Consider the following 13,251-nt stretch of genomic DNA (forward strand, 5'->3'; position numbering starts at 1 on the left):
GAGCGGACACACGGAGGGAGGCAGGCAGGCAGGGATGCACGGAGGGAGGCAGGCAGGCAGGCAGCGACGCACAGAGGGAGGCAGGCAGGCAGGCAGGGACGCACGGACGGAGGCAGGGCAGGGACCAGGAGGGAGGGCAGGCAGCAGGCAGGCGCACGGAGGGGAGGGGGGAGGCAGGCAGGCAGGGCACGGAGGGAGGGAGGCAGGCAGGCAGGGACGCACGGAGGGAGGCAGGCAGGCAGGCAGGGACGCACGGAGGGAGGCAGGCGGCAGGGCAGGAGCCACGGAGGGAGGCAGGCAGAGGCAGGGACGCACGGAGGGAGGCAGGCAGGGAGGCAGGGACGCACGGAGGGAGGGAGGGCAGGCAGGCAGGGACGCACGGAGGGGGAGGCAGGCAGGCAGGACGCACGGAGGGGGGAGGCAGGGCAAAGGCAGGGACGCACGGAGGAGGGAGGCAGGCAGGCAGGGACGCACGGAGGAGGGAGGCAGGCAGGCAGGGACGCACGGAGGGAGGGAGGCAGGCCAGGGGACGCACGGAGGCAGGCAGGCAGGGACGCACGGAGGGAGGGAGGGAGGCAGGCAGGCAGGCAGGGACGCACGGAGGGAGGAGGGAGGCAGGCAGGAGGGAGGGACGCACGGAGGGAGGCAGGCAGGGCAGGGGACGCACGGAGGGAGCAGGCAGGCAGGCAGGGACGCACGGAGGGAGGGAGGGCAGGCAGGAACGCACGGAGGGAGGCAGGCAGGCAGGGACGCACGGAGGGAGGGAGGGAGGCAGGCAGGCAGGCAGGACGCACGGAGGGAGGAGGGCAGGCAGGCAGGCAGGGAGGGACGCACGGAGGGAGGCAGGCAGGCAGGGACGCACGGAGGGAGGCAGGCAGGCAGGCGGACGCACGGAGGGAGGGAGGGAGGCAGGGACGCACGGAGGGAGCAGGCAGGCAGGGACGCACGGAGGAGGGCAGGCAGGACGCACGGAGGGAGGCAGGCCAGGGACGCACGGAGGGAGGCAGGCAGGCAGGCAGGGACGCACGGAGGGAGCAGGCAGGACGCACGGAGGGAGGCAGGCAGGGACGCACGGAGGGAGACAGGCAGGGCAGGGACGCACGGAGGGAGGCGAGGCAGGGACGCCGGGGGAGGCAGGCAGGGAGGCACGGAGGGGAGGGAGGCAGGCAGGCAGGGACGCACGGAGGGAGGGAGGCAGGCAGGGACGCACGGAGGCAGGCAGGCAGGCAGGGACGCACGAGGGAGGCAGGGACGCACGAGGGAGGCAGGCAGGCAGGGACGCACGGAGGGAGAGGCAGGCAGGCAGGCAGCCGACGCACGGAGGGGAGGCAGGCAGGCAGGGACGCACGGACGGAGGCAGGCAGGGACGCACGGAGGGAGGGCAGGCAGGCAGGGACGCAGGAGGAGGGAGGCAGGCAGCAGGGACGCACGGGAGGGAGGGAGGGAGGCAGGCAGGCAGGGACGCACGGAGGGAAGGCAGGCAGGCAGGGACGCAGGAGGGAGGGAGGGAGGCAGGGACACACGGAGGGCGGGAGGGGAGGCAGGGACGCACGGAGGGAGGCAGGCAGGGACGCACGGAGGGAGGCAGCAGGCAGGAACGCACGGAGGGAGGCAGGCGGCAGGGAGGACGCACGGAGGGAGGCAGGCAGCAGGCAGGGACGCACGGAGGGAGGCAGGGAGGCAGGGACGCACGGAGGGAGGCAGGCAGGGACGCACGGAGGGAGGCAGGCAGGGACGCAACGGAGGGAGGCAGGCAGGGAGGCAGGACGCACGGAGGGAGGGAGGCAGGCACGGGCAGGGACGCACGGAGGGAGGGAGGGCAGGCAGGCAGGGACGCACGGAGGGAGGGAGGCAGGCAGGCAGGGACGCACGGAGGGAGGGAGGCAGGCAGGCAGGACGCACGGAGGCAGGCAGGCAGGGACGCACGGAGGGAGGCAGCAGGGACGCACGGAGGAGAGGCAGCGGCAGGCGGAACGCACGGAGGGAGGCAGGCAGGCAGGCAGGGACGCACGGAGGGAGGCAGGCAGGCAGGCAGGGACGCACGGAGGGAGGCAGGCAGGGACGCACGGAGGAGGCAGGCAGGCAGGCAGGGACGCACGGGGGAGGCAGGAGACGCACGGAGGAGGCAGGCAGGGAGGCAGGGACGCACGGAGGAGGGAGGCAGGCAGGCAGGACGCACGGAGGAGGGAGGCAGGCAGGCAGGGACGCACGGAGGCAGGCAGGCAGGCAGGGACGCACGGAGGGAGGCGGGACGCACGGAGGGAGGCAGGCGCAGGCAGCGACGCACGGAGGGAGGCAGGCAGGGACCGCACGGAGGAGGGCGCAGGCAGGGACGCACGGACGGAGGGAGGCAGGCAGGCAGGGACGCACGGAGGGAGGGCAGGCAGGCAAGGCAGGCAGGCAGGGACGCACGGAGGGGGGAGGCAGGCAGGCAGGGACGCACGGACGGGAGGGAGGGAGGGAGGCAGGCAGGCAGGGACGCACGGAGGAGGCAGGCAGGCAGGCAGGGACGCACGGAGGGAGGGAGGGAGGCAGGACGCACGGGAGGCAGGCAGGCAGGCAGGGACGCACCGGAGGCAGGCAGGCAGGACGCACGGAGGAGGCAGGCAGGGACGCACGGAGGGAGGCAGGCAGCAGGAACGCACGGAGGGAGGCAGGCAGGCAGGCAGGACGCACGGAGGGAGGCAGGCAGGCAGGCAGGGACGCACGGAGGGAGGCAGGCAGGACGCACGGAGGGAGGCAGGCAGGCAGGCAGGGACGCACGGAGGAGGCAGGCAGGGACGCACGGAGGGAGGCAGTAGGGGGCAGGACGCACGGAGGGAGGGGGAGGCAGGCAGGCAGGACGCACGGAGGGAGGCAGGCAGGGGCGCACGGAGGGAGGAGGGAGGGCAGGCAGGGACGCCACGGACGGAGGGAGGCAGGCAGGGGACGCACGGAGGAGGGAGGCAGGCAGGCAGGCAGGAACACCACGAGGGAGGGCAGGCAGGCAGGCAGGCAGGGACGCACGTAGGGAGGCAGGCAGGCAGGGACGCACGCAGCACGGAGAGAGGCAGGCAGGACGCACGGAGGGAGGCAGGCAGGCAGGCAGGGACGCACGCACGGAGGCAGGCAGGCAGGACGCACGCACGGAGGCAGGCAGGCAGAGACCCACGGAGGCAGGCAGAGATGAACTCACGCAGGCAGGGACGCACGGAGGCAGGAAGGGATACAGGCAGGGACGCAGGCACGCACGGAGGAAGGCAGGCAGGCACGGAGGCAGGCAGGGATACAGGCTGACAGGCAGGGACGCAGGCAGGCAACGCAGGCAGGGACACACGCACGGAGGCAGGCAGGGACGCACGCACGGAGGGCAGGCAAGGCAGGCAGGGACGCACGCACGGAGGCAGCAGACAGGGCAGGGACGCACGCACGGAGGCAGGCAGGCAGGGACGCACGCAGGCAGGCAGGCAGGCAGGGCACGGGCACGCGGCAGGCAGGGACGCACGCAGGCAGCAGGGACAGCACGCAGGCAGGCAGAGACGCACGCAGGCAGGCAGAGACGCACGCAGGGAGGGAGGCAGGAAGGGACGCAGGCAGGGACGCACGGCGGCAGGCAGGCAGGGACGAACGGACGCATTTACGGAGGCAGGCAGGGATGCACGGAGGCAGGTAGGGAGGCACGGAGGCAGGCAGGCAGGCACGGCAAGGAGGGAGGCACAGCAGGCAGGATGGGGGGAGGAGTACATGTGAAAGATGAGGAACACAGAGGAAAGGCCATTTCACATCCAATGATAATTTTCTCCCCAACACCTTTTCATGTGTCTGAAATGATGGCCCATTACCCACAAAACTGTACTCCCCCAGTGCTGGGACATACAGTACTGTACAGACTCACACTTAGAGAATGTGCGCGCACAGTACTCTATATCTCACTCACACACTTCTGACTTCTCAGACTGCTCTGAAGTCAGACTCCAGTAGCTGTCAAGTGGTGGACATGAGAAAACAAACATGATTCCAGATGTTTCATCTTTCTCACCTAGGCAAGTCAGGTTTGTGAGTTACCATCCCTGTCAAATCTGGTAATGTGGAGTTGGGGAAGGGGGTAGTTTGGCAGTTATGATAATTGAGTTGTTCTTACAATTACTGTGGAAATGATTCAGAGCGGAGCCATTAGGTCTCTCTCATCCAGGCCTGGGCCAAGTCAAACACAACCCTGCTATTCTCCTCTTCAACCTCAGGCTCCCATCAACGCACCGCCACCCCTCATTACTAACGATCACCATAGCTACCCTCTATCCATCCCTCACCCCACCTCCCTATCCCCCTACATACACCCCTTATTCCCTTTCTCTACAGCTGAGATGTCAGGTCTCGCCTCACATCTCTCCCCATCCCCACTTTGGTTCTTTTTCCCTCACCTATTATATGTATATATATTAATGTACCGTACCTTCCCTCTGTCTTTCTCCTCTTCCTCACCTCCTCATCTATTTCACCCATTTTCCTTTCCTCCTTTCTATCCTCCTGCCTCTCTTTGTCCCTGTCTATTTGACCCAGTCTCTTGTCCTCCCTCTGTTCTCTCCTCCTCTGTTATTGTCTTTTTTGTGTCGGTCAGGGCAGTGAGTCATGAAGTGTCTGTGTCTGTGTCTGTGTCTGTCTCCCCAGGGAGCTGTTCCTCAAGTCCAATGCTCAGCTCACCTTCCGCTGTCGTCAGCTCCTCTCTGAGCTGTCCTACATCTACCCCATCGACGTGGTCACCACAGCCGTGAGTCCTCCTGAGTAACGCACGCAGAGCTGTGACAGAGCTGAATGGCTTAAATAATCAGTGGTCATTACAATTTCTAAGGAGAGTGCCCTCTTTGCTCTCTGAGCTTTTCCCTTCCCCTCACGCTACATTTTCTCTCTTGCTCTGAATATGGTATTTTTGGTTCTTGGATTCTCATCCTCATAATACTCTTGTTTAATTTTCCTACAGGCTAATCAGTCCGATTATGTCATCTGTGGAGTGAAGCTGCCCAACTCGGAGGATTTCCAAGGTAACCTATCTATTTCACCAGGAAATGGAGGGGTTTGGAGTGACAGAGACATGCATAACACAGGGCTCATTTGTTTCCTTTTATTGAAGGTTCAAACTTCTGACCCTGTAGTAGGGACACTATGTTTTGTGACCCAAATGGCACTCTATTCCCTATAGTTCACTACAACAGTACAATATCTGCTCTAAGGTTCAATGACAAGTGTTTCAGAAGTAGCAGCTGGTGGAGGAAACTGTGTGACTTTAGTGGCTGAGGCAGCTGTGTTTGTATGGGCTAGATCAGTGGTCAAGATCACTTTCTGAGTCAAAATGCAAGCCGAGATCTAACGCTCAGATTTTTGGGGAACATGATTTAAAACATTTAAGCATATGCAACATTAACCTATTAAAAACAGTACTGTAGCAATGGGGTTTGTTCTGTAGACTAGAGGCCCAATACATTATCACTGCATATTGCATTTGCTTTAATTGCCCTGCCAAAGCATTGTTGTTCTTCTCAGACCATTTTTTTAAGGTAGGCTGTATGATCACACTGGTAATAGATCAGTTTTTGTATTACTTGTGAGGCACAGCTGAGTGAGGATACATTTTAATAATTTCATCTTTTTTTTTTACTGGGCTAGTGGTGCTTGCATCTGATGGCCAGTCTCAGCAGAGGGAGAGAGCAGCAGACTCAGAGAGTTTGCCTCTCAACGTCCCTCCGTTCTCCATTTCTGCCACTGACACTGAACAAAAAAGGGACATCGTCTTCCAGCTGTTGGCGAAACTCTAGTAGCACCGCATTATTTCTGCCTCATGCACAAGTTCGTTGTTACTCCTATGACCAGAGAAAGTGAAATATTAAAAAGAGCCAAGCCGCTAATAATATCAAAGCAAGTCTATCGATACATTTTCCTACTAATTTATTTCAGCTGCAGTGCTGGTTGTAGCACAAGTGGAAGTAGGGAGAACGCACAAGTGTTGAATAAAAAAAGTTGACAGTCCTGAGTAAAAATGTAAACATGAACACGCTCTTAAAAACAGCAGCTCTTTGCTGTATTCATTGATAGTCTCTCTCTAGTCAAGGTTTTAACAGTTTTCAAATCTCACAGTAACAACTTTGCTGTGCGCTCAATGAGGCTTTCTTTCACGCCTGCAGACATGGTAATCTGAGCCATCTGATTGGCCATCGGTAGGCCTATAGCTGCACTTGATTTTATGGCTGTGCTTTGTACCGTATTTTACTATATACCGGTATTGATGCACGGACCTGTTTTGGGTTTTTACTTTACCTTCTATAACGGTAATTTAATGTTTGGTCTGTTAAATGTGATACACGCGGTGTAATATCTATTTTTATAGTTTAGTCTGCTACTTGAGTCCTCTCTTTCTCCATGCCATTTTCCACACATACCTAGCCCCGCCCCCTGTCACTCAAGGAGCGCATTTGTTCTTCCTCGACCACAAGACACTTGCGTTCAGTCTGCACCGTCAACGCGGCACATGCAACAATGTTGATGACAATGATGCTGTTTTCACTTTGCTATAAATCCACTAGTGTTCTATAATTACACTATTAGTTTGTGTTTCTTACATCTGAAAACCGCATGTTTGTCTTTTCTTAGGAAGTTGGGCCTAAATTGTGTTAGACGCTAATGCTAATTGCTAGCTAGATAGCTAGCTAATGTACTGAGTTAGAACAAACATAACTAGCTATACAGCCTGATAATACTAGTGCTGGTGTAGACCTAAATCAGCATGTTGTTTGTGCAACAGTATCTTCTAAATCAGAGAAGAATAGGTGAAGTATGAATATATTAGCTACATAAAGTAGCTAAGAGAAAACATTTAATGCAGTTAAAGATTATTGTGTCTCATAGGAAACACTTATCAACACTTGCTCTTACTCTGTCACAATAACTCCTCCCTGTCATTTTATTTGTTGTCATTTCAAACAACACTCTATTTTAAGTGCCCACTATTATATTCTAACTATAGAATTAGAATAATCATTCTATTTCCATGATTCCAACAGTTCACTCAAGTTTTTTGCTCTAAATCGCAAGTCAAATCACAATTGTTAAAAAATGTGTTAAAAAATAAGACCTAGATTCTTTTTGGTCTGTATCGGGTAGGCCTACGTGGCAGAGTGGAAATGATCTCAAATGAGTACAGGAAATGCAGAAAATGCTCAAAATGATTTTTGGTTGAATTTTTATTAAACAGTATAAAACAATCAGAATGTAGAAAGACCCATTGAAATCACTTACAATATATTTGTTGCCACCCTAGTGTCATGCACTACTCATAAAGCAAATGTACAACTTTTATTATTCAATAACATAAAATACAGTAAAATACCTTGCAAAATGTGTAAAATAGTGTGATATGATATTTTGCCAATATCGCCCAGCCCTACTTGATTTGCTCTTGGGCCTGCTGGGAGAGTATCTTGGCAGCGGAGTTTGTACCTTCAGACATATGAAATGGTTCAAAATGGGATCACTTCGCCTATCCGGCGTGCAGGGCAGCTGGATCGGGTGTACCTGTGTCAACAGCGAGAGACAAATAAAAAATAAATAGGTAAGCAAGGCTTTATCGTTGGGTTTTTTACAGAAATATTTGGCGATCAACAAGGAATGGCTTGGAGATCGCGATCGACCGGTTGGTGACCACTGGGCTAGATTAAATACCCTGATAGAAAGTCCAGGTACTAACACAGGAAAGGTTTCAACATACTCCTTGGAATCAACCTTTAGTCAATGGAAGCTGGTCCATGGCCAACAAAGTGCTCCCCATCATCCAAGAATGTTGAAATTGCTTCCTGTCTATTTGACCTCTGGAGTCTGTGATTGTTGCTGCCAAGGTACTCTATAAGGACCAGAGAGTGAATGGGGTTTTCTCATCTGGGGAAAAAAGTCTGTCCTCCATCCTCTCTCCTCTGATACCCGGAAACCGATAAATTCTTGAAGGGTGTCAGTTCGTTAGTAGGCAAACGGAAGAAGCTCCCCTCCTCGAACGCCTCCCTTTGGCGCAGAAGGACAAGTTTATCCTACCGCCGAAGTGTTTTGAAATCTGCCTTTGTATCAGAGGAGAAAAACATGCACACGTTTAAAAACAATATACTAATTATTGTCTTAGTTATAAAATGTCTTGCACAACTTACTCAATCTTTTTTTGATCACTTTACACAATTATTTTGGGATCTACCCCTGTAAATGTAATTTGCCTAATGACACGAGTGGAGAAGGACCGTCTCATTTCAAACAAGCACATTTCCATCCACTTTCACTCTTCTTGATCTGTTTCAAAAGGAGGTGAGAGGATGAAGGAGAGAGGAAGCAGTAGCAAATCTAATTGATAAAAGGCGAAGGAGTGAGTGGTGAGACCCATGGGTAACTGGGAGGTAGTGTGTAGGGATGGGACTTTCAGTCAGTTTCTCTCTTTACATACCCCTCTGCTGGACTGTTAGTTCATATCTCCATTTCTTATTTATACAGCATAGTATTATCTGCAAAATATGTTGGAAGTCTGCCTCATTTACTGTGGACAGCAGATGAGGATTGTGTGTGTGCGCGTCTTTACACGGCAGAGGTCTGGATGATGATGATGATTCAAGAGTGGCTTACATTTCCTCCATGTCACACCTGTGTGTTGTGGAAAGTCAGATTTGCTATCCCTGCTCGTCTTTGGATGCAGCAGCCTCCTCCCTAGCCTCGCCCGAACCATCGTGATCCATCGAGATCAGGATGGTTCATACGAGGCGATCTACCCCCACTCCAACCGCAAAACCCGGTGTGAGCATGCACCCCCTCCATCCCCGTCCTGACGTGACGGCTCGTTGTTTGTGTCTGCAGCGTTGKGTGGCTTCCCATCCCCTGTGGAGGTGTGCGGCTGCTTCGCGCTTCGGGGGTGGTGGAAATCTAGTGAGTAAACCACGTAGCATGTGGTGTGAGAGTGTACTAGGAGACTGAGGGCTACAAGTGGTGTCCTAACACACTCCTAACCCCCCTCCAACCTGTCTTGTCCTCCCTTTCCTCTCATGTGGATGTGGAGCATGTGGTGTGGCTGTGTTGTAGAACAGAGAGTGAGATGGACAGAGGCCTACAGGAGGTCAGAAAGAGGGACTGCCTGGCCACACATCCTGTCTAACCACCTTAACCTTAACCATAACAGCTATACAGCACCCCACCTCCCTGACCCTACCTCATCATGGAGGCCTGACCTTTGACCCTCTGATTTCTGTGTGGCCCTCCCTGGGAGGAGGGCCTGCCCAGTGTTAAGCCGACCATGTCCAGAACTGTGTGGTTGTTGGTTGACATACAGGGGACGGCAGTGGTAGATTAGTGACCCACCGGGGTCAGGGCTGCACAGCCTAATCCAACCAGCCCTGCATGTGGAGACTGAGGGTAGAAGGGTGATGCTGGAAGAGACAGGGTACAGGAAATGGGAGAGTGAAGACTGGATAAGGTGAAGGTTAGAGGAGACAGGGGAGAGGCTGGAGGAGATATGAGAGGGGAGATGAGAGATGCTGCTAAGGAGAAGGTGGTCATAGGGTGGAAACAAGTGCCCCCCCAGTGCTTTCTCTCTCTCTGAGGTGACTAAGTCTTCCCTGTCATCTGAGGCTACCTAGCTGGGGTTCTTCAGTTGCCCCAGTACATGTCAGTTAAACTTCTGTTTCCTTTATCTGACATTCATGTTGGATAGAACTAGTTTTATGGGGAAATATGTGAAAATATTGGCAGTCTAAAAGATAGTCAGCTCCATGGCCTCGGCGCTGGTGTCAGAGGTGCTGCAGAATCAATAATGATACAATACAGGGTCTTGAAGATATGCACCAACACCAATATTTAAGCCCTACTAGTCTGAGATTCACGAAGGCAGCAGTCTGTTATTCCAAACATTTAAGACAAAAGCACTATGATTTGGGAATTTGGAAAGCATCAGCTTTTCGCCTGGAGCGATGTCCTGCTGCTCTGCTGTTGTGAACTTGAAACAACTTAATGTGGTGTCAAAGAAAGCAGCTCCAGGCAGCGGGCCTGTTTTCTAGTCAGAAATGTTGATGAAACATCACATTTTCCCTTAAAATATAATTGACCAACGAGGGGCTAGTTTTATGTGACACTTGCTTTTCATGTACATTTCTGAAGCATATGAGGTATTTTGAAGTAAATTAGGTACAGTATTCTACAGCAGTTGAAGTTTTCATGTGTGTTGCGTCACCAAAAACACACTTTGTGTCATTTTCAAAACACTTTGCCCACATAAATGACTGCTTTTTATTCGTGTGATTACTTACCAAAGTGTTTTCCATTTTGTGATGCCTTTATTTTTTGTTTGCATTCTGAGGATAGAAACTGAAATTATTAGAGCCCTTCATGATTTGATCTTTCATTTCAATATGATGAATTTATATGAAACGTATATCAAATGCATTATTAGTATTGCAGTCACAGCATTCCTGACCTCTTGCTTTGAAGTGAAAAGATGAAACACTGAGATGGTTGTTGCCATTTTGACCAGCTTCAGTTTCTAGTCTTCGCATTATAGTGTGTTGTAGTAATAAACCATTAAAACACAGCCGTTGAAGTGATTTAACAGGCATGGTGTTTCAAATCAGATCCAATTAAACAGTTTTTCATTCAAACCCTCTGCTACCATTTCACAGTAAACCTTTCAAACAGAAATTGAATGTCCTCGGTTATGTTTTTTTCCTACAGCGAAGGATGATGGGAGCGTGGCGGTTGCCCTGGGTTACACGGCCCACCTGGTGCTGATGATCAGCTGCTTCTTGCAGATCCCTCTCAGGTATCCTGTCATCCACAAGGGTTCCCGCTCCTCCATCAAGGACACCATCACAGACAAGCTCAGCGAGAAGGAGAGAGAGTAAGCAACCTACAACAGCCTTCAATATTTTGTTGTTTATGTTGAACATTTGAATTATTGAGTATTCAAAGTGCATTTTCCATTCATTAACAATCCACACATATGCTGTTACACATTTTTTTTTTTTATATAGTTGACAAAAGTGACAAACTAGGAGTATGGAGGGTATTGATCCTGGTCATAAGAAAGTGCCAACGGCAGAAAGGGGCCAAATGTGGACAGTAGCTAATCCTACTGTAGCCAGTTGATGGATGCCAAGGATTCCTAGTACCCAACAATTTTGCGGTTGAGTAGAGATAAACTCTAAACGACTGGAGAGCTCATTGTGATCCTGGTCATAACAAGGGACTTATGTACTGTAGGTGCTAAATAAGGACAGCATGTACTCTCCTCTCCATATGTATTTGGAGAGTGAAAGAAAATATTTATATTTGAGATAAAATGTTTCATATTAGGCAACAGTACAGAATGCCAGCTCTTTTTTGGGGGGTATTTTCATACATATCTGTTTTACCATTTAGAAATAATAGCACTTTATGTATCTAGTCCCCCCATTTGGACAAATTCACTTATACTGTATTAAAGTAGTCAAAAGTTTAGTACCTAATTTACTACATGCTAACCTCCCCTGTTATTGGTAATGGTGAGAGGTTAGCCTATTGTTGAAGTCTCTAACCTTCTCACTCAATATTATTCATGATTCATTTGTGATTTTTCTTAATCATGGCATTATCATGATTAATTTTGAAGTGTTCATAAACATCTTATCTACTCACTTAGAAATATAATTACTCCAGTCACCATTCAGTTACTATTGGGCAAAACATAACCCAAAACACAACCAAAACAAACTACAAATGCATCCAACAAGTTTCTAGAGTCACAAGCTTGATGTAATCATTCCGTGCAAGTAGTAAACTTTTGACTGCTTTGGACAGCTAAGCCGTATGTTATGCAGCATGTCAAACGGTGTCTGGTTCACTCACAGGTATTTTTTTACAATCCTCTTTACCATGCCGCAACCACTGTTTTGAACGTTCCTTTGTCATTTCATATTAAAACCCAGACAGTAGACAGTACTATTTTTCATAATGATGAAGCACATTGTTGAAGATTCCTGTTTTGCTCACCTTGGCCTGTGCCTTTATCTTTGTACCGTAGGGGGCTAAGCTAGGCACTGTTCTACCCACACTGTATTTAGACAAATTTACCTGAATGGAGAGAGGTATTTAAGATGTACGGATATGTTGGATAATATTGTTGCCATGGACACAAAGAAAGGATAACAGTCTTGGGGCCTTGCCTCTGGGCTGTACCAGCCTGCTTGTTTTAATCTTGTTTAAATTGTACCGGGCACCACAATTACAGTAAGGACACTGTATTGAAATTATTATTTGTATCTGTTTGGATCCGGTAACTATGCATCAAGCTTCCAACAAAACTCCTGTTGCCTTGTGATAATTGCATGTTTGGGAATGCACACATATGCTGTCAGGTATGCAACTGTACATTCCTCTACATTCTGTGCACAGCCAGGCAAGACCCCCCTCGACCAGGAAAAAAAAATAATGGGCATCAAAATGAATAACACATCGGATAAAAAAAAAAAAAATGAAAATAACAACATGCTTTGAAAATAGGGATTATCAGACACTGTACTGTTGGGTATAGTATACATGTGGGCACATTTCATCCCTTTGGTGCTAGATAGATTCATTATAAATGTAAGTAAAGTGCCAGCCGCCAAGAAATTAAAAAGCAACACAAAGTCTGTATTGCATATTGCCACGCTACATACAGTCGTAGCCTGTCATCTCCGGTTCTGCACAGCTTGCTCAAATTAAACTGTTATTCTTTGCTTGTAGCAGATGGAGATCACCAGCATTCGGTAGAAATACAATATTATATGGTGTGTCGTGTTCCCCTTACGAGGCTGTTTAGGTATAGGGGCTTATTGCCCCCCTCTTGTCTACACCAACACAGGCCTACTGTAAAAGGAGCAGCTGTGAGTCCCGTGTCAGTGGTGGCTAATGGCCAGAGTGGGACAGGAATAGAATGGCAGTGTGTTTTCTGCTCTGCGCTGTGCTGTTTAGGTGGTTGAGGGGGTAGCAGGCAGACTGTTCTTTGAAAAGCTAATGCATACAGCCTCATTTTGCCCAATTAAGAGAGAGAGAAGGGCCATACKAAACCCCTTCATTAACTCATAGTAACTAACAGGTCCGTAGACACCTTGGACCCCATTAAGTCCCCCAGTAACCCCTGACCAATGCCTCATCTAACTCTTTTGACTGTTCTGGGCTTGAACTGAATAACCATGTAAGGATGAGATGGTCCCAGTGTGTTTATCTCTGTTTTTCTCTCATACTTTC

The 13,251-nt window shown here is 51.3% G+C and overlaps 1 protein-coding gene across 2 annotated transcripts in view; it reads left to right on the plus strand.

Moving 5' to 3' along the window:
• The window catches only part of LOC111950699 (UV radiation resistance-associated gene protein), a 153,212-nt gene that overhangs the window by 47,036 nt on the left and 92,925 nt on the right, over positions 1-13,251 (plus strand). The window contains exons 10-13 of one of the 2 annotated variants that reach the window (XM_023968502.2): positions 4,648-4,747; positions 4,958-5,018; positions 8,854-8,922; positions 10,717-10,882. In XM_023968502.2, the coding sequence (XP_023824270.1) occupies positions 4,648-4,747; positions 4,958-5,018; positions 8,854-8,922; positions 10,717-10,882 (396 nt within the window). The remainder of the gene's footprint in view (positions 1-4,647; positions 4,748-4,957; positions 5,019-8,853; positions 8,923-10,716; positions 10,883-13,251) is intronic. The other variant, XM_023968503.2, reaches the window with a different exon arrangement.

Source organism: Salvelinus sp. IW2-2015, linkage group LG23 (genome assembly GCF_002910315.2).
Source record: "Salvelinus sp. IW2-2015 linkage group LG23, ASM291031v2, whole genome shotgun sequence".
Lineage (NCBI taxonomy): Eukaryota > Metazoa > Chordata > Actinopteri > Salmoniformes > Salmonidae > Salvelinus > Salvelinus sp. IW2-2015.